This window comes from Bos javanicus, chromosome 3 (assembly GCF_032452875.1).
Source record: "Bos javanicus breed banteng chromosome 3, ARS-OSU_banteng_1.0, whole genome shotgun sequence".
In the NCBI taxonomy this organism is placed as follows: Eukaryota; Metazoa; Chordata; class Mammalia; order Artiodactyla; family Bovidae; genus Bos; species Bos javanicus.
Genome location: NC_083870.1, coordinates 34,501,510 through 34,522,386, shown reverse-complemented (window position 1 = coordinate 34,522,386; position 20,877 = coordinate 34,501,510). Strand labels below are relative to the sequence as shown.

The 20,877-nt window shown below is 43.7% G+C and overlaps 1 protein-coding gene across 1 annotated transcript; it reads left to right on the top strand.

Annotated features, from left to right (window-relative positions):
- The first annotated feature begins 32 nt into the window (after positions 1–32).
- On the top strand, positions 33–19,872 carry SARS1 (seryl-tRNA synthetase 1). Its single transcript, XM_061410963.1, has 11 exons — positions 33–272; positions 7,527–7,597; positions 10,724–10,804; positions 12,401–12,559; positions 13,531–13,674; positions 14,407–14,562; positions 17,200–17,421; positions 18,007–18,136; positions 18,405–18,562; positions 19,059–19,188; positions 19,491–19,872. Exons 1-11 carry the CDS (start codon positions 137–139, stop codon positions 19,646–19,648), a joined length of 1,545 nt encoding a protein of 514 aa, XP_061266947.1. The 5' UTR covers positions 33–136; the 3' UTR covers positions 19,649–19,872.
- The last annotated feature ends 1,005 nt before the right edge of the window (positions 19,873–20,877 follow it).

Sequence of the window (20,877 nt, the reverse complement as noted above, 5' to 3'; positions counted from 1 at the left end):
AGGTGGGGCGTCCCCAAGCTTCCGCCGCGCCTGCGCAGGAAGGGCGGATCAGTGCGCGGGTGCAGTGCGGCGGTCATAGGCTGACTGCTGTGGGACGAACCTCACTTCCCTTAGTGTTGACCCGGGAGAAGGAACGATGGTGCTGGATCTGGATTTGTTTCGGGTGGATAAAGGGGGGGACCCAGCACTCATCCGAGAGTCGCAGGAGAAGCGCTTCAAGGACCCGGGACTGGTGGACCAGCTGGTGAAGGCAGACAGCGAGTGGCGACGATGTAAGTACCGGGACGCGCGGAGTATCCCCGGACCCTATCCCCAACTTCATCTCTCGGATCTCCTGAACTTCCACCCTTCGTTAAGACTCCCTCCCAGGTTGCGATGGCTCCGAAGCGCTCTCTGTGCCCCTCAAAACGCATCAGGCATCCGGAAGTCAGATTATCCCCCTTTCCCCCTCCGCCGGGGCTGTGCGCTTCCCTTCCCGGCGGGCTGAGTGCTGATCGCTACTTCTGAGTCTAGGAAAAGAGCGTGGCGCAGGCGCATCAAGAGCTGTCAAAAGTCTTCCGGCTGCAAGGGTAGCCAGAGGAAAGCCTGGGCGGGGGGGAAGGTTTGGAGAGTTCCCCTTTCCGAACACTTGTCTTTGGTCGCCTTCTGTCTATTTCTCATCTTCAGCGAGGTCATAGTGATCTCTTTCTCTCTTGATAGAATCAAAGGTTTCAACCTGAGTCATATCTACAGCGCAGTAGGTTCACTCCGTCCATATTGGAAGCATTTTGGGACTGAGGAGGCCGCTCCTGGCTAAAAACAGTGAACCCGGAGCCTTGGGGAAGGGCTCCCCCTCTACTGTGGGCAAACCTTTAAGAACCGAGAATAATCTTCCTTGGTAGATCAGACATGGGCATAGGGGTGTGGTGAAGCAAGGAAACGCTTGTAATTATTGAGGCTGTTTAGTTGTGATTTGTGGAAGTTTTCCGGGAAAGACATTGGTAGAGTTGGGCTAGAACCTGGCACTGGACCGGGCATCCTTCATGATGCTAAATAAAACCGTATAACCCTCTGCCTATCAATCTGCCTAGACTAGCCGGAGTAGTCACCAATTGGCCGGATACAGTCAAACACGTGATTTATTCTGTCTGATGCAATAGGTCTGCAACCAGCTAGAGAGCCAGGTTTATGACAGCTCACTGCATAGGCGGTCGCTGTCCAAAAATATGGTGGATTTCTGTTAGGAAAGTTGATTTTCGTACATTTTAGTGTCACCCGTGTAGGGAAGGAGTTGAAGGAAGAGTTGGTAATATGAGGGTATTGGTTACCAGGAGAATATTAGTTTAGCTCAGGTATTCTGCTGATTCTGGTGGTTAGTTTGACTGTGAAATCCCACCACCTGAATCCATATGTGAAGTTTTGAGTTGCAATTGAATTAAATGGGAGGGGGAAAAAACTAGTTTGGACACTGTTTACTGAGTCAGATGTCAGAAGTATCAGATTTTATATCAGTCTAGCCATTGTAGCTCAGACCATAAAGAATCTGCCTGTAATGCAGGAGACCCAAGTTGGATCCCTGGAGAAGGGAATGGCAACCCACTCCAGTATTCTTGCCTGGAGAATCCCATGGACAGAGAACCCTGGCAGGCTACAGTCCATAGGGTCGCAAAGAGTTGGACGTGACTGAGCGACTAACACTACCACTAGCCATTGTCCAGTTGCTGAGTGACTTCAAATGTGTTACCTAATCTCTTGGGTATAATGTACAGGTCTTTAGGAAGTTCTGTCTTGTACCTGAGGAGTGGGTATGTGGTGAGGGGATGGATTCTTCAGGGACAAGTTTGTGTTTTGATCATTTGTGTGTCAGTACCCAGGATGTACGTAGACATATGTGTGTGCTAAGTCGCTTCTGTTGTGTCTGACCCTTTGGAACCCCATGAACTATAGCCCACCGGGCTCCTCTGTCCATGGGATTCTCCAGGCAAGAATCCTGGAGTGGGTTGCCACACCCTTCTCTGGAAGATCTTCCGGACCCAGGGATCCAACTGGGGTCTCTTGTGTCTCCCGCATCGGCAGGCAAGTTCTTTACCACTAGTGTCACTTGGGAAGCCCCTGCATATACATATAAGATATACATATACAGATGTGTACATATAATCATAATCCCAGTACCCCTCACTGTACCTGGTCCTTAGTAAGGACTTGACAAAGGTTTGTTGAAGTCTGTGTTCAGGGCACTTATCCATATGAAAAGTGGTTCACGTAGTTTATTTTCTACATATCTATTGATTTGATTCTTTTCTATTTGACATCCCTAACCAATAGTCTCTATAGCTAAGGGGAGTTAATGATTTTTCCCATTTCTGGTTGCTTGAGGTGGACATTGAGGGATCTTGTTTCAAGATTCTTTTACATCTGAACCTCTGATCAGAAATTAGGGTTCTTCTATCATTAACTGCAACAAGGAGTTGCAACCCAGAGCCACATGAAGAACTCAGATCATGTTCCCTGACTGAGGACACAGCAAGCTTCATAAGGCCCTCCATTACAACTATACGTATATGTCTGCCTGTAGACCTCCGAGGTCGAGGGCTCTGTGTAGAATATAAAGCTGCTATGACTTGGAGTCAGAGCACCATATTGGAGTTTACTACATCTCTTCTAACTTCAAGGATTTGAACTGTGATTTCTGCTTTTATTTCAGAGTAATATAATGAGGACACATTTGAGCATATAATAGGCATTTGTCTCGACTACTTTCAAAGTCACTAAATTTCCATGTATCTTGAAATCATCTGCCACTAACTGCAGGAATTATCAGTTGAAGTTGTTATTTCTCCTCAACCCTATTGCACTGCCTTAAACCAGGCCCTTACACTGGAGTAACTTTGTGTTTCCCTTTCACCCCAGTCTCAGTTTGTTCAGGCCCACACCTGGACATGTGATCCATATACGATATTTCTGTTGTGGCATTTATGTTATTTTTTATATACAGCCTTTTAAGACTAGGAATGGAATTGCTAGGTTGTAGGGTAGGCAGTCTACAATCTTGCCCTTGATACTGGAAGTCCTTTGAATTTTAGCCATTCCGGTGGATATATAATGGTATTTTGTGGTTTTAATTTACATTTTCTTGATAACTAAAAATATTGAGCACCTTTTCATATAGTACATGTTAGCATTTGGACAGCTTGTTTTGGGAGGTATCTGTTCAAGCCAGTTGACTAGTTTTTATTTGAGTGTCTTTACTGTGTAGGAATTCTTTATTCTGTATACAAGATCTTGTAGATTACATACAATGCAGATATTGTCTCCCAATCTATGACTTGTCTGTTCACTTTCTTTTAATGAATAGAAATTCTTGATTTTAATAATGTCTAATTTATTGATTTTTTTCTTTTATAATTTGTGCTGCTTATGCTCTGTTTAGGAAATCTTTCCATATCCCAAAGTACTAAAAAGATTTTCCTTTTTTTTTTTTTTCCTAGAAGTTTTATCACTTTACATTTCACATTTAGGTAGATTTATCTCATTGATTTTGGTATATAATGTGAGATAGGGATCAAAGCTCATTTTTTTATGTGGAAATCTAATTGCTCATGATAAAATGCAGCTGGGTAGGAAAAGAAGGGCACTTCCTTAATCTGATAGTAGATATTTATCAAAAATCCATAACTAACATTATTCTTAATTATGAAGTATTGAATACTTTACTCCTGAGGTGGGAAACAAGATGAGGATGTCTGTTGCCCTCACTTTTCATCAACATCATGTTAGAGGTTCTGAACAGTATGAAATAAGGCAAGAAAAAGAAAGAAAAGATTGGAATAGAAGTAAAACTGCCATCTGTCCTTATTTGTGGATGACTTGTTTGTATATGCAAAACTTGAACTACTAATATTAAATAAATTTAGCAAGATCACTGTATACAATATATAGAATGAATAATGCTGTTTATATCTACAGGGAACAATTAAAAAGCATCTGATACCTACAAGTATATTTAATTAATGACATTCAAGATCCCTACACTGAAAACTATAGAACATTTCTAGGAGAGATTAAAGATAATGAAGGAACATGCTATATTCATTGATTGAAACATTCTGCATTGTTACTGTTTTTTAATTGTCATATTTACCTTTTATTTCCCAGCATCTCGTACAGTGTTTTCTTTTATATTCCCAACACTTAGCACAGGGCCTTGCCAATAAGTGGGATTAAATCATTAAAAAAAAACTATAAGTAGATATAGATTTACAGAAAGTTACAAAAATAGTTGAAGAAATCCTTCACCATTTGCCCCATTGTTAACATCTAATGTAACTGACACAATATCAAAACCGGGAACTTGACACTGCTACCATCCATAGACCTTATTCAGATTTCACCAGTTTTACGTGTACTTGTTTGTGTGTGCCTGTAGTTCTGTGTGAATTTATTGTATGTGTAGATCTGTATAACCACTGACACACTCAAGATACACAACTGTTCCATCATCACAGAGATGCCTTTTGCTAGCATCCCTCTGTATTCCATTCCCTTCCCCTGCCCTGTCTAACCCCTGACAACCCTTAATCTGTTCTCCATCTCTGTAATCAGTGTGAATAAGTAGATGAGAAAATAGTTATATAGTTTGTACTGAAGTTAAGTTTAAATTTAGTTTAGGTCAAGTTTGGCACAACTTTAAAAGAATAGCCATGTCTAGGTACTGTCTCATCTCTGTTGTTCAGTCACTCAGTCATATCCGACTCTTTGCAACCCATGGACTGCAGCACACCAGGCTTCCCTGTCCTTCACCATCTCCCGGAGCTTGCTCAAATTCATGTCCATCGAATCAGAGATGCCATTCAACCACTGCATCCTCTGTCGTCCCCTTCTCCTCTCGCCTTCAGTCTTTCCCATCATCAAGGTCTTTTCTAATGAGTCGGCTCTTCGCATCAGGTGGCCAAAGTGTTGGAGCTTCAATTTCAGCATCAGTCCTTCTAATGAATATTCAGAATTGATTTCCTTTAGGATTGACTGGTGTGATCTTCTTGTAGTCCAAGGGACTCTATAAAGAGTCTTCTCCAACACAGTTCAGAAGCATCAATTCTTCAGCATTCAGCCTTGTTTATGGTCCAGCTTTCACATCCATACATGACTACTGGAAAAACCATAGCTTTGACTATACGGACCTTTGTCAGCAAAGTAATGTCTCTGCTTTTTAATATACTGTCTAGGTTGATTATAGCTTTTCTTCCAAGGGGCAGGCGTCTTTTAACTTCGTGGCTGCAGTCACCATCTGAGGTGATTTTGAAGCCCAAGAAAATAGTCTGTCACTGTTTCCATTGTTTCCCCATCTATTTGCCATGAAGTGTAGGACCAGATACCATGATCTTTGTTTTTTGAATGTTGAGTTTTAAGCCAGCTTTTTCATTCTCCTCTTTCACTTTCATCAAGAGGCTCTTTAGTTCCTCTTTACTTTCTGCCATAAGGGTGGTGTCATCTGCCTGTCTGAGGTTATTGATATTTCTCCTGGCAATCTTGATTCCAGCTTGTGCTTCATCCAGCCTGGCATTTCACATGATATACTCTGAATATAAGTTAGATAAGCAGGATGACAATATACAGCCTTGATGTACTTCTTTCCCAATTTGGAACCAGTCCATTGTTCCATGTCTGGTTCTAACTGTGGCTTCTTGACCTGCACACAGGTTCCTCAGGAGGCAGATAAGGTGGTCTGGTATTCCCATCTCTTTAAGAATTTTCCAGTTTGTTGTGATTCACAGAGTCAAAGGCTTTGGCGTAGTCAATAAAGCAGAAGTAGATGTTTTTCTGGAACTCTCTTGCTTTTTTGATGATCCAGCAGTTGCTGGTAATTTGATCTCTAGTTCTTCTGCCTTTTCTAAATCCAGCTTGACCATCTGGGAGCTCTTGGTTCACATACTGTTGCAGCCTGGCTTGGAGAATTTTGAGCATTACTTTGTTAGCATGTGAGATGAGTACAATTGTGCAATAGTTTGAATGTTCTTTGGTATTGCCCTTCTTTGGGATTGGAATGAAAACTGATCTTTTCCAGTCCTGTGGGCACTGCTAAGTTTTCCATATTTGCTGGCATATTGAATGCAGCACTTTAGCAGCAGCATCTTTTAGGATTTGAAATAGCTCAGCTGGAATTCCATCACCATCACTTTGTTCATAATGATATATACTATGTTATACTACGTAGTGATGTATACTACTAAGGCCCACTTGACTTTGCACTCCAACATATCTGGCTCTAGGTGAGTGATCACACCATCGTGATTATCTGGGTCATGAAGATCTTTTTTTGTATAGTTCTTCTGTGTATTCGTTCCATCTCTTCTGCTTCTGTTAGGTCCATACCCTTTCTGTCCTTTATTGAGCCCATCTTTGCAAGAAATGTTCCCTTGATATCTCTAGTTTTCATCTCTAGTTTTTCCCATTCTGTTGTTTTCCTCTATTTCTTTGCATTGTTCACTTAGGAAGGCTTTCTTATCTCTTCCTTGCTGTTGTTGGAACTCTGCATTCAGATGGATATATCTTTCCTTTTCTCCTTTCCCTTTCACTTCTCTTCTTATCTCAGCTATTTGTAAGGCTGTATCAATCAGCCATTTTGCCTTTTTGCATTTCTTTTTCTTCGGGATGATCTTGATCATTGCCTCCTATACAATGTCACAAACCTCCGTCCATAGTTCTTCAGGCACTCTATCATATCTAATCCCTTGAATCTATTTGTCACTTTCTCTGTGTAATCGTAAGGGGTTTGATTTAGGTCATACCTGAATGGTCTAGTGGTTTTCCCTACTGTCTTCAATTTAAGTCTGAATTTGGCAATAAGGAGTTCATGATCTCATCTCTGGTCATCATTTTACCTGTCCAAAGCTAAAGGACATATTGTTGCTAAAACTTAGATTCAGGAGGTCCAACTTCTGCCAGTCAGAGTTAGACTGATGAATTGCAATACCATGATGTTAATGTGGGCCAGAGTACCTATGCAGGCTGATTAATGCACAAAAGAAAACAAAATGTAAGAAATTGAATTCTTCTCAAGGCTGCCAGATGAGCATTGCATCAAAGCAAAGGAAGTTAACCATTTCTGGCATAGAGATGTAGCATCCAAGTTCTTGGGAATAGAAGCTTGACTGCCTTTTTTCTAGATCCTGGTGCATACCACATAGTTTTCCTTAAATGAATTTAAGATAATTGAACAGGTTATAGTTACATAAGTAATTTTCAGGTTTCTCAGATTTGTTACTTTATTTACAGTGGTATCATTCAAGTTATGATACTTTTTAATTTTAGTCCCAGAATGGCCTTTTCATGGTCACCAAATGCTGGGGAATCCTATTGTAATCACCAATATAAGCTGTCTACATTTGGGGCTAAAGCTCTCAGATTTCACAGCTTCACGAGGCACATCATTTAGTTCTGCCTGCAGTTCGGCCTTGGGCTGAGATCAGTCCAAAGGAACCATGATTACGAATGAGGTATGTTAATTATGTGCCTGTCTTTGGTACATTCTTGGGTTCTTTATTCTTCAGGCAGATTTCGGGCAGACAACTTGAACAAGCTGAAGAACCTATGCAGCAAGACAATTGGAGAGAAAATGAAGGTAAGAGAACCCAGTAAGTGACTGGAGAGCTTGAGCAGAGGTATTTAATCTTATTCTTAGTTAATACATAATTTCTAGCTTAGTGTTTAATTCTGTGTGCTACTGGATTTCTTACCAAAGAGGGAAAGTTATTTTAAAAAGAAAGGGAGGAAGGCAGGAAGGGAACTAAGAGGCATTTTCAAGAATCAGTGACTCCATCTGCTGTCTGCAAATATGTTTTAGTCCGTTCTGGCTGCTGTAACAGAGTTCCACAGACTGGATGGCTTATAAACAGCAGAAATTTATTTCTTAAAGTTCTGGGGGCTGGAAATCCAAGATTAAGGCACCAGCAGATTGGCGAGAGCTCACTTTCGGGTTCATTGACAGTCTTCTTGCCGTGTCCTCATGGCAGAAGGAGCAATGGAGCTCTCTGGATTCTCTTTCATAAAGGCACTGATCCCATGATGTAATCACCTCTGAAGGACCCCACTTCCAAATACCGTCACATTAGGGATTGGGTTTCAACATGTGAATTTTGGAGGACACAGATATTCAGTCTGTTGTAAAACAAGATTCTTGCCACACAAGTCATTCATTGTCTCTTCTGTTCTTAATAATGTGAATTCCACCAATAATCCCTTCCAGTGATTTCTTGAGCTCAACCTACAGTGCCAGAAAGATTTTCCTGTGGTAGATTTCAGTCTTTATCCCAGTGTCATCATACTCTTTAATTAAAAGAACACACTGAGTCCAAATCCTAGATTTTGATTTATGTGACTTCAGGCACGTTAACTTCTGAGCCTCAGTGTTCTTGTGTGTGAAATGGCAATTCTAACACTAACCTTTAGAATACAATTGTGAGAACTAAAACTTCTTAATACAGAAAACCTGGCACAATGCCTAGACCATGGTAGTTATTTAGCAATTGAGAGTAGCAATGGTTGGCAAGTAGTTACTGGCCTTTATCCAAGAAAAATTCTTCCTGTCCTGAAGAATGTTAAATTTCAGCTCAACTTTGTTTTGGCAACCAGATCGGTTCATATTTTTAATCTTTCTTCAAAAATATCGTTAGCTCTTTAATCATTTTTCATAAAACATGTTAAATGTAAGCCATAATCTGTCCTGTTTTTAAGTTGTAAACCTCTAAAATAAACCAAAAAATTATGCAATTTAGGAACCTGAACCAAGAAAGATGATAACAAAAAGATTCCCTGGGAATCCGACACCTTATCCTTCATGATATTCTGCAGCCTTCTCTTTAACACTGTTTTGTTACACTTTCAAGTGTGTGACAGGCTATAGAAATTGACGTGGATGATGATGGTACAGTTTTCTTCCTCTGGTGAAACCCTTGACACTAAATCAGTTGCATGTCAGGGACACCAAACTAATGTTAATTTTCGTATATACTTCTGCCTGAATGTTTTTGGGGGCATATATACAGATAGTGCCAACCAAGTATTTTTCTTAGCAAGAAGATGGGAGTATTTTCATTTGCATTAACATTCTTAGATCCCTAGCTGCTGGTCCTACAAGGAGTGTTCTCTCTCGCTGTCCATTGAAACAATACTCGAGGTGCTTTAATTTGTATAGCACCTGAAAGCAGTCAGAATCCTTTCACATACATCTCATTTTGGTTTTGATCTTTGCTGTAAACCTAGAGTATAGGTAGTACATTTGTTAGCCCTATTGAAAGGGTAGGAAATACCTAAGATAGGTATTGGCTTAGGAAATACAGGAGCGTGTCTAAAATCATGCCATAAGTTAGTTGCAGAGCCAGAACTTGAACTCAGAACTTGAATTTGCTCCCCTGAGGGATTATCAGAGAGCAAGAGGGCCTCAGCTATCTTAGCTACCAAGTGGAACATCTTGAACATCTTGAGGTTTAGGCCATTTTTTCCCTACCTTGGTGGTCTATGCTTGTCCTTATCAAGACTCATATTCTGATACTGTCAGACTTTTCAAAATTTAAAGATGATTTTTCTTGAATCACTGAAGGGTGTGAGTTGGGTTTTGATTGAATCCTGACTTCTCACTTTGGTGTATGGAATGTCTAATGAAAGTGAAAAGTGAAAACTGCTCAGTTCAGTTCAGTTGCTCAGTTGTGTCTGACTCTTTGCGACCCCATGGACACCATGCTTCCCTGTCCATCACCAACTCCTGGAGCCTACTCAAACCATAGCCCATCAGGCTCCTCTGTCCATGTAATTCTCCAGGCAAGAATGGGTTGCCATTCCCTTTTCCAGGGGATATTTCTGACCCAGGAATCAAACCTGGGTCTCCTGTATTCTTTACTGTCTGAGCCACCACAGAAGCCTAAATCTTTAGAAAAACATGATTTCTGTATATTGTTTTTACTTACAAAGCAGACCCTAATTCTTCTCAACTTATTTTTACATGTGTTTTCCTGAGGTCTTACAGGTCTTGTTATAATGGGCTTTGATAATATTCTTTATCTCCGTTTAATTTAGGAAGAATTTGACTCTTCGAATTATCTTCTCCTTAGCTCTGGGTAAAGTTTAAAAATGATGATTTGATAGAATATTGTGAAGAAGGGTGAGGAGAGAAATCAGAAGGGAAAAATATCTAGTCATGGGTACACCCTTGCCGTTTTGCTAAGGCACACTGATTGCTCTAAACTTAGTTTTGAATTCTGTGGCTTTTTTCCTCAAAAACCGTGTTGCTTTGACTTCCTGATACTTCATCATCCCATCCATTTTTATCCTGAGCCTCAGGCCTAAGGGCTGGGTTTGTTCTCTGCAGGTAGACGGGGATTCACAAATTGATACAGAGGCATCTGCCCATCACTGGCTCCTGACCAGCACACTGAACATTTTCACATGATCCTGGGACCGTAACACTCTGTGTCCATGTCAGACATTTTCTTCTCGAGTTCCTGATACTGTCAACACTCTGACCCTGATAGGTTAAACCATCTGTCCAGGATCAGAAAGCTAGGAAGTGGCAGGATGAGGACTTGAAATCTTGACTTCTTCTAATTTACTGATGTCTCTCCCATCTGTTGCCTCTTTTAGAGACTCTAGGTTATGTAGAATTCTGTGATTAGTTTATATGATGCATTAGTGTGGTGTGCACTTATAAAACTATGTCAGAAATGTTCTAATTAATTTTTTTCCTTTCCCGTAGAAAAAAGAGCCAGTGGGAAATGATGAGTCCATTCCAGAAGATGTATTAAATCTCGATGACCTCACTGCAGACACTTTAACTGTAAGTTATCGTCCTTTCCCGGGCTGGGATTGTGTTCTTTTATCTTAACTTTGTTCCTGGACGAGCAAGTCCTGACACTATGCTTCATCCAGCATTGCTGCATTCTTGAATTTCTGCAGCTGGGATGTAGCCTCATCTACCTTGTTAATCTTGATACTTGAGTATTAGAGATGAGACAGGTGGAGTGGAAAAGTCAAGATTAGGAAGACAAAAGAGTAGAAAGAGAAGAAAACAGGAGCTGAATTGTTTGATCTATATAACTCCATTTCCACAGAGTCAGGAATTTTTCAATTTATTGTAATTCAGTATATATTCACTACACTGGGCCTAAAGCAGTACTTTTCAAGTGTTTAATCACTGAACACAAAACCTGCAACACAGAAGCGTGACAAGAGCAAACACAAAAAAGCAAAGTCGCTGTACTTAAAGGGCTCACTTGGGGGTGCTATTCCTGACCTGCCCTACCTGCTAAGGGTCTCCCCAAGAAATCAGAGTACACTTTGAGCCCCCTGCAATAAGGACTACAAAATAAGTTTAAGAGAAGTTCTCTTATACACAATGGAGTATTACTCAGCCATTAAAAAGAATACATTTGAATCAGTTCTAATGAGGTGGATGAAACTGGAACCTATTATACAGAGTGAAGTAAGCCAGAAAGAAAAACACCAATACAGTATACTAATGCATATATATGGAATTTAGAAAGATGGTAACAATAACCCTGTGTACGAGACAGCAAAAGAGACACTGATGTATAGATCAGTCTTTTGGACTCTGTGGGAGAGGGAGAGGGTGGGGAGATTTGGGAGAATGGCATTGAAACATGTATAATATCATGTATGAAACGAGTCGCCAGTCCAGGTTCGATGCACGATACTGGATGCTTGGGGCTGGTGCACTGGGATGACCCAGAGGGAGGGTATAGGGAGGGAGGAGGGAGGAGGGTTCAGGATGGGGAGCACGGGTATACCTGTGGCGGATTCATTTCAATGTTTGGCAAAACTAATACAATATTGTAAAGTTTAAAAATAAAATAAAATTAAAAAAAAAAAAGAATACGCTCAAAAAAAAAAAAGAGAAGTTCTCTTGCTTCTAATAAATTTGCGCTTTTTCTAGAGAGCAATTAAATGTGTAGTATGTTGGTTTAATCAGGACACTGAGAGGTGCGCTCAGAAAATGCATGGCTGCTCCTTGTTGTGTGGCAGAAACTAACACAGCGATATAAAGTAGTCATCCTCCAATTAAAAATAATAAAATTTAAAGAAAGAAAAAGTACAAGTTAAGGGAAAGAGCTGTTAAAGAGTTATGGTATTAACACTCCTGAGATACACGGGAATAAGAGGAGTGGCTGGAATTTATCCATCTCTGCCTTAGGCACCCTGAAAGAAAATGCCAGTGGATTTGTCAGGCAAGACTATATATATATCCCTGTGTGAGATGACTCTCAGTTCTTTGAAAGCCTCCAGTGTCAGTTTTGAAAATGCTATCACAGGAGTTGTCACTAGAGCGCAACAGGGTTGAGGCAACAGAATTTGTTGCCTACCTGGTCCTTGACTTACTGTGGCCTGGGGCGGGCTTGGCCTTGTTCACCTACAGAACCTGAAAGTCTCACAGATCAAAAAAGTCCGCCTCCTCGTCGACGAAGCCATCCTGAAGTGTGACGCCGAGCGGATAAAACTGGAAGCTGAGCGGTTTGAGAGCCTTCGGGAGATCGGGAACCTCCTGCACCCGTCGGTGCCCATCAGCGATGACGAGGTAGGTGGCAGCGCCACCGCTAGCGGCTGCCCTGTGTCACCCCTCTCCGCTGGGAAAGGGGGCGGGGTGGGAGGGGGACAGTGAAAGCTGGCACTCTCGGTCTAAGAAAAGCAGGCTCTTTGTGTGTTTGCCCTGCCCACCAATTGAGAACTGTGAAAGAGTCAGATCCCCGCCTGATTGGGAAATAGCAGAGACAGCAGGTAGGTGGAGACTCCTGGCACGGAAACCTCTCCCAAATCAGGCTGCTGTCCCATCCACTGCTTGTTGCCCCTGGTAGCAGCTCGCCTTGTGGGAGGGATCTGCAGAATCAACCTCACCCCTCACCCACACCCTGCTGGGAAGCCGCAGGTTGAAGGGAAATCTGCATGATAAAAGTTTCCTGCTGAGTGGGAGCTTCCCCAGCACAAAGCGGCTCAGAGCCTAGCCTTTGTTCCCTGACACCCCAGCCGTGGCAGGGCCCATCTGTGCCTCTTTCATTCATTCCCTGGAGAACTGAACATTAAACTCATTGAGGGCTGGGGTGGCAGACTCTGGAGGTCAGAGCCCTGAGCCCGCCCTCATGTGGCCCCAGGACCAAGGAGAGCCTGGAAAAAAAGAACTCTACATTCTCCTCTGTACCCCAGGCAATGAGGATTGTCCAGGAGAGGGTTTTCCCTATATAGGATTTTCCAGGATTCATTTGAAAGGGTTAAAAAAAAGAGAGAATACTACAGATCTTTTGGAAAACCATGATTTCAGTTCCATGGCTAGAATTGCTTCTAGGAATTTATAAATTATTATTTTTCTGTTGAAGGCAAATTCTGTAGCGAATTCCCTTCTCTAGTCCCTGTACACAGGGCCAAAACCTAGTGTTTGAGTTAAGCAGAGACATCACAGAGCCCTGGGTTGTTCTTGGAAATTAGGGTTTGGAAAAATGGAGGCTGTAGACTTAAGAGCTCACGCATCTCTCTGTCCTGGTCTTGCTTCCTTAGGATGCCGACAACAAAGTAGAGAGGATTTGGGGTGATTGTACAGTCAGGAAGAAGTACTCTCACGTGGACCTGGTGGTGATGGTAGATGGCTTTGAAGGCGAAAAGGGGGCCGTGGTGGCTGGGAGTCGAGGGTACTTCCTGAAGGTAAGAGTGAGAGGTTGGTTATAAAGGTTGGTTATAACCAGTGGGGTCGGTTACAAGGAAAGAACTGCAAAAAAGAAGTGCAGAAAACGTAACACACTTAAAGAGGCCAAATATCTGCCTTTCTATCACAAACTTACTGGCAATTAGATGCAATTCTCTTTCTAAAGCAGGAGTGTGCTTATCAGGATTCCCTGGAACAAAAGCCACTAAGTGATCCTCCATAATGAATATATGTTTTGTTGACTGAATTAGAACAGTCTGCCTTTAAGGAGCTCTGTGTAATTGGACAGTCAGACAAGGAGCATATGTGCTGTGCCCAGGGTGTTGTGGGAATGGATGGGCAGAGGCAGCAAACCCAGATCAGCTGGGACAGAGGGAAGACGCCTTCAGGAAAGCCTTCCAAAAAGGACATGGTAAAGTCATTTTGAAAACACTGTCCATATAGGTTTGTTGCGCATTTACAAATAAGTCCAGTGTTTTAAGACTTCGCACAAGGAAACTCTCCCATGTACCTTGGGTGCATCATCCTTTTCCTTTGATTTGTATCTTAGAGGGAATGCTTTTCAGATGATACGCTGAGCTCTGGTGTTAAGAAAGAGTCTCTAGAGTCAGTGGATCTGCAGTCTTTGCGGCCTCCTGTGTGCCCCCAGTTGCCTCTGGGTGTAAACACTAGCAGATGGATGTGATGGTGGCAGAACCCAGTCACTCGGTGCTGTGTCTCTGCTCCCTCAGGGGGTCCTGGTGTTCCTGGAACAAGCACTCATCCAGTTTGCCCTTCGGACCTTGGCAAGTCGGGGCTACACTCCCATTTATACCCCCTTCTTCATGAGGAAGGAGGTCATGCAGGAAGTGGCACAGCTCAGCCAGTTTGATGAAGAACTTTATAAGGTGAGTAGCCTGTGGCAGTGTAGCAGAATCTCCTTAAGGTAAGAAGTTTAATTTCGAAGACACCGCACTGCTCTCCAGCAAGAATTCCTTAGAGGACAGAAATGTTATATATGCGGCTGTTGAGCACTTTGGTGGCTAGTGCAACTGAGGAAGTAAAATTTTAATCTTAATGTAAATGACCACGTGTGACTAGGGGCTACCATTTGGACAGTCCAAATGTAAAGCCTACTTTTTTTTTCCCTACATGGTTTATGTGATGCACTGAAATTGATCTTTAGCACCTTGAGCTTAGAAAAGAAGCTCATAGGTTATTATTAAGCTTGGACGTCAGGAACTTGCTAAAGTTGCTGATCTACCCACTCCTGACCCCAGACAGGAAGCTTCCACGGGGGAGATATACTTTCCTTTGGATGGATGTAGCTTCCCGTTTATGGCACTTTCTCAACCATGAGGTATCTCAGGGTGAGCCAGAGGATTTGAGTTGAGGTACAGAAGGTCATTCTGAATCAGTCAGCTTTAACATCCGCCATCGCTCCCATCTGTGCCAGAATTTCTGGCGTCTCTACTAACGGCTACCCGTCACAACTGAGGTCACTGCTCACTTGTCCCTCTCCTTCAGCACCGTTCCATCAGGGGTGGAGGGCTGGGAGAGGGACTGTGTTCCTATTGGCTATTTCCTTCTTAAATCCATGTAGGAAGTAGTTAGACAAATGCTCCTGGCCTCATCTGATTTATCTATTGAGAGAGAGAAGTTTACTACTCAGAACCTTCTTCCCACTAGGTCCTGTTGTTGAGTTCAGAGTTATGTTTTCTTTCAAGATGCCATGGGAAACAAAATGCTCTCTCCAAACATTAATACAACCTTCAGGCCCTCTTCTTCTTCCTTTTAATGAGAGGAACATGTGTATTATCAGATGGGACCTCTTTTTATCTTTTCTCTCTTTTTTTTTTTCTCCCATCTCAACCCCCAAGATTGGATGAGTGATCACTGACAGAACTTTAGAAGTAGATGCCCTGCAGGTAACACCAGGGAGAAGCTTATATGAAGGATTATGAGAAATATTACGTAGCAGGTGCTCCCTGTGTTCCCTGCATTCTCTGTCTGTTATCCGGATGCGTCTTGGATCCATAGGCAAGGAGAATCACAGATCTCCATATAGAGGAATTTGGGCTGGCACTTCTTAGCTCATAACCTCAGTTCATTAATTCTCTAGAGCAGTGCTGTCCAACAGAACTCTCTGTAGTAGTAGAAATGTTCTCTGTTTCTGTCTTATCCAGTGTGGGAGCCACCAGCCACAAGTGGCTCTTGAACACTTGAAATGGGGTTCATGCAAACCCAGGAATTCATTTTTAATTTAAATAGCCATATGTGGCTACTGGCTGTACCATATTAGACCACAAGCTCCATTGTTTTTGTGTTGCCTATGAACAGCCTCACACGGGGTTAAGTCCCCACTGTTAGTTAGCAAGGTCGTTTCCCAGATTTCCAAACGCTGGGAAACTTCCAGGAGAAGTTTGCTGTCCTCTTTTTTTTAAAAAAAATTTTAATTAAATACCACATGACAAAATTTGTAAGTGGTGGTGGAAATTGTCTTCTTTCCCATTACCTCATACAGTTGTCATTTTTAATATTCTTTTAGTGCCTTTTTTCATACATATATTTTCTCATACTTCTAATCACACCGTATAGATTGTCTTTTTATTTCACATTGTATCAGAAGCGTTTTTCAGTGTAACTGCATGGTCTTCATAACCATCACTTCTTAATGGTTACATAATATTACACGGCATGGATATAGGCTACCCAACTCTTCCCCTGTTGAATATTTAGGGGGCTCCTGGGCTTCCCTGGTGGTTCAGTGGTAAAGAACCCTCCTGCCAATACAGAGAACAAGGGTTCAATCCTTGAGTTGGAAAGATCCCCTGGAGTAGGAAATGCGTATTTATAGGGCTTCCTTTTTTTGCTATCAGTAAGTTACAGTGAACTTTGTTCTGTATAGCTTTTTTTTCTCTTTTGCATTACTTTCTTCAGCTAAGTACCAGAGTGATTCTTCAAGGATTATAACCCTAGATTAACCCACAAGTATCAAGAGAGCAGAGACTATCTCCTTTTGCCCAGCACTGGCAAAAAGAATTTGGCTTTTACTAAATCCCTCACAAACATTTGTCAAGTGGATTAATTCATATTGCTACCGGCTCAGGTTTTATTGCATACTTGCCGTCATTGGCCATTATACATCATTTATAAGTGTTTCATTTATTAGGTAAAGTAAAAACAGTATCACAGGGAATTCCCTGGTGGTCCATTGATTAGGGCTCCATGCTTCTACTGCAGGGGAGCATGGGTATGATCCCTGGTTGGGGAACTGAGATTTCACATGTCACATGTTACACCCAAGAGAAGAACATAGTATCAGAATATTTTTTCTTCTTTTTGCATTACTTGATCTCTCGTAGGGACCCCATTTTGGACTGACCTGTTCACTCCCTTATCTTTTTAGCATCTCCTGCTCACTCTCGGGCAGGGATTGAGGAAAATTCATCCTCCCATCACACAGATCTTCTTTGTGGCTTCTTGCTAGAGCTGAGGTTCTCCTCCCTCAGTCTTAACTAGTAAACATTACCCTGCTCCCACAGGTGATTGGCAAAGGCAGTGAAAAGTCTGATGATAACTCCTATGAGGAGAAATATCTGATTGCTACCTCTGAACAACCCATTGCTGCTCTCCACCGGGACGAGTGGCTTCGGCCAGAGGACTTGCCAATCAAGTATGCCGGCCTGTCCACCTGCTTTCGCCAGGAGGTGGGCTCCCATGGGCGTGACACCCGTGGCATCTTTAGAGTCCATCAGTTTGAGAAGGTGAGTAGACAGGTCAGGGCAAGGAATGGGACTCTTCTGTCTGTCTCTCCAGGGTGGTTAGTGGAGAAACAAAATCCGTGTCGTTCAGCCCCATCCCAGCTCCAGTCTTTTCTCTCGTTGCCCCCATCTGTGTTTGTAGGGAAGAGGCTGAGAATCGCATAGTGGAGAGGCTGGAAGACAGACTCAGGAACCAGGCGGCCTGAGTCCAAAGGCACACTCCACCACTTACTGCTGTGTAACCTTGAACTAGCTGCTTAAACTCTCTGTGCTGTATCCTCCTCCGTAAAAGGAGGATAAGAGTAGTACCTGCCTCACTGGGCTCCTGTGAGGATGAAACCAGTTATCACATGGCAAGTACTTAGAACAGTACCCAGCACATTTGTGGGGCACTGTCGACTCCGGCAGCCATTCTTGCTGCAGCCCCAGCCAGCCCAGTGCGGCCCCTGTCGCTCGCCGGGGGCCCCAGCCCCACCTGACTCCCAGTGGGGTAGGAGTAGGTCTTTGTTGCGAGGATAGCTCCCACCTCAGCGTTCAGTTTATTCGCCCCACCCCATCATCCCTGTCTCCTCGGGTCTGTCCTTGCAGATAGAGCAGTTTGTCTACTCCTCGCCACACGACAACAAGTCCTGGGAGATGTTTGAGGAGATGATCGCCACCGCGGAGGAGTTCTACCAGTCTCTGGGGATCCCTTACCACATCGTGAATATCGTCTCAGGTATCCGCCTCCCTCTCCTGCATCCCACAGACACCACCCGGGCCAGTGGGGCTGCCCCACAAAGAAATAGCCCACAATCCAGTTAATTGCCCATGTTAATTAAAATATCACACTCTTCTCCCTTGGGAGCTTTTGGTGATAAGAATATCTGGGCATGATTTTTCTTCTAGGGATAGGATGTGAATTAAAGAACTCTTTGGGCTTGCTAAAGGTTAGCCTTCTGAAATAGCATCCCTCCTTCATGAATTCTAGGGGTTTTTCCTTACAGGTTCTTTGAATCATGCTGCCAGTAAGAAGCTTGACCTGGAGGCCTGGTTTCCAGGCTCGGGGGCCTTCCGTGAGTTAGTCTCCTGTTCTAACTGCACAGACTATCAGGCTCGCCGGCTCCGAATCCGATATGGGCAGACCAAGAAGATGATGGACAAGGTTAGATGGTCCCTGAGGAGGCAGGCGGTGGGGCCTTTTAGCACAGAGTGGAGCCACCTTATTTTGGCCTTTGGGGGACATCATGTCCCAGCGTCATGGGGAAACCTGAGCTGCTCACTCTAGGCCAAAGAGGGAATCTGAAAATGACTTTCACTGAATCAGGACTGAGTCCTTCTAGATGGAAACCTGAATCTAGCTCTGTTCTACAAAATAATTCTAGTTTTTTCTCCTCTTGGTTTTGTTCTCTGTAACTCCAGATAGAGATATCCCCATTTGTCTACACAGAACAGGTGGAGGCAAGGTCTTCCTTCTCGTGCAAGAAGGTCTGGGTTGTAGGCTTATCTTTCCAAACCCAGTTTTCAGGCCTTCATCTTTTCCAGGTCAGGGGCTTGAAAGGGGTTGAAAGAAGGAGGCCATTGGGTAGTCTGTTCCTTCCCTCAGAGGGTCAGCAAGGGCTTGGGTATAACTGCTCCATCTGGGGACCATCTCCTTGCAGGTGGAGTTTGTCCACATGCTCAATGCCACCATGTGTGCCACAACCCGCACCATCTGTGCCATCCTGGAGAACTACCAGACAGAGAAGGGCATCCTCGTGCCTGAGAAATTGAAGGAATTCATGCCGCCAGGTGAGGCTCCCTGCCTTCCTCCTCTTGTGCATCTTCCCGCTCCTGCACCAGGTTTTCTTGATGATTCACAGGCCCCCAAACTCTGCCTTGTCCCCTGGTGCCAGGCACTGCAAGGGGCACGGTTGACAAGTAGCCAGTACAGGTGTGTTAGTCTGTTTAAATGCAGCTAAAATTCAGGCTGCGCAAAGAAAGGAACAGAGGAAAAGCGTTGCCCACCGTTGTCTCATGGAACTTTCCCCAGAGGTCCCTGGGCTTTGACCCTTGAGGAATGGCAGGTTATCTGGTTGACACTTCCCTTTCAGGTCTCCAAGAACTGATCCCCTTTGTGAAGGCTGCGCCCATTGACCAGGAGCCCTCCAAGAAGCAGAAGAAGCAGCATGAGGGCAGCAAGAAGAAAGGGGCAGCGAGAGATGTTGCCCTGGAGAGCCAGCTGCAGAACATGGAGGTCACCGATGCCTGAACATTCCTTTGTCCCCTCCACCAGGCTTCCACTGCCATCAGGTGCAATCTCAGAACCTGCCCAAGGCAGGGAGCCAAGCACGCATGCATCGCCCACCCCACCTGACTGCATTACTCAAAGGGAACCATCTGCCACATACAGTGTGACGTTCTCTTTTCTCATTTGGGCATAGGGTACATCACCAGTGACTGATGAAACCATGTAATAAAGCATCTCTGAGGGAGGCCAGGACTCTTCCTCAGTCTTCTGCCCAGGGCTTGAACCCTGTCTCTGACAGTTCTCCCTGGAACCATATTCACTTCTGCTTGTCCTGCTATATATAAGGTTGTCCATGTAGCAGAGAGCCTTTGAGGAGGTAGGGGAAGGCAGGAATAGCTTTTGTAAAGGCTCAAGGGGAAAGTGAAAGCTTTGAGTCTTAGACACACAGACTTGCAGGGCAAGGGCAAGACCCTCCTTTGTAAATGCTCTACTGCTTTGTTAAAGCAGTTAGGTAGGACCAGCTTAGAGACCTGAGTTGATATAAAAAGCTGCATAGCACATCTGTTCCCTGGGAAGGGCTTCACAGAGAGAGAGGGAGGCGGCGAGACAACACAGTGGATGAGACTATATTTAATCTCAAAAAAGCCCTTAGATTCAACACACATGGAACAGGGAGGGCCTTATTCACAGGTGCCTCTCTCCACTCATCCCCAAATGGGAGACTAACTGCCTGGCAGCTTGTTGCTACAGCTCTAGAGAATCGATAGAGCCCACAGGATGGGGCTAGTGGGAACGACATTGTATTCCTTTCTCTGGAGCTTCCACTATTGGCGTAATGGCCAGTTCACCCTTTCCCTTGGGGAGGATGCTGTTTAGGCTCTTAATTTACCTGCTGCCTTTCATCTGCAATCTACAAACACTTCACTTTAATAACACCTTCTGTTAGTTTAGTGCTTCTCCCCTAGGAGCCTAAAGTACCTCCTGTAGATGATCTCTTTTATCTCTGTGGCAGTCCCAGACAGGAGGGTGGGGACATGATTATATCTCTCCCATCACAGGGAAGACAGTACAAGGTGGGTAGGGGAGATGAGAAAACGGCCTCCTGGAAGCCAGGAGTCCTGACTCCTCAGCAGGGGTTGATGCTTGCTGTGTTTCTTCGGCAGAATGAGAACAGGACTCTGGCCTGCCACGTGGGAGCTTTATTTCATTTTCCCTAGTCCCTAAGCAGCAACTTCCCTGGGCCTGCTGAA

Excerpts from the sequence above, each read along its gene's own strand:
- SARS1 (XM_061410963.1), top strand. The coding sequence starts at position 137 with ATGGTGCTGGATCTGGATTTGTTTCGGGTGGATAAAGGGGGGGACCCA. Across the intron at positions 273-7,526 it reads AGACAGCGAGTGGCGACGAT|GCAGATTTCGGGCAGACAAC; the intron begins GTAAGTACCGGG and ends TTTATTCTTCAG. Across the intron at positions 10,805-12,400 it reads TCACTGCAGACACTTTAACT|AACCTGAAAGTCTCACAGAT; the intron begins GTAAGTTATCGT and ends GTTCACCTACAG.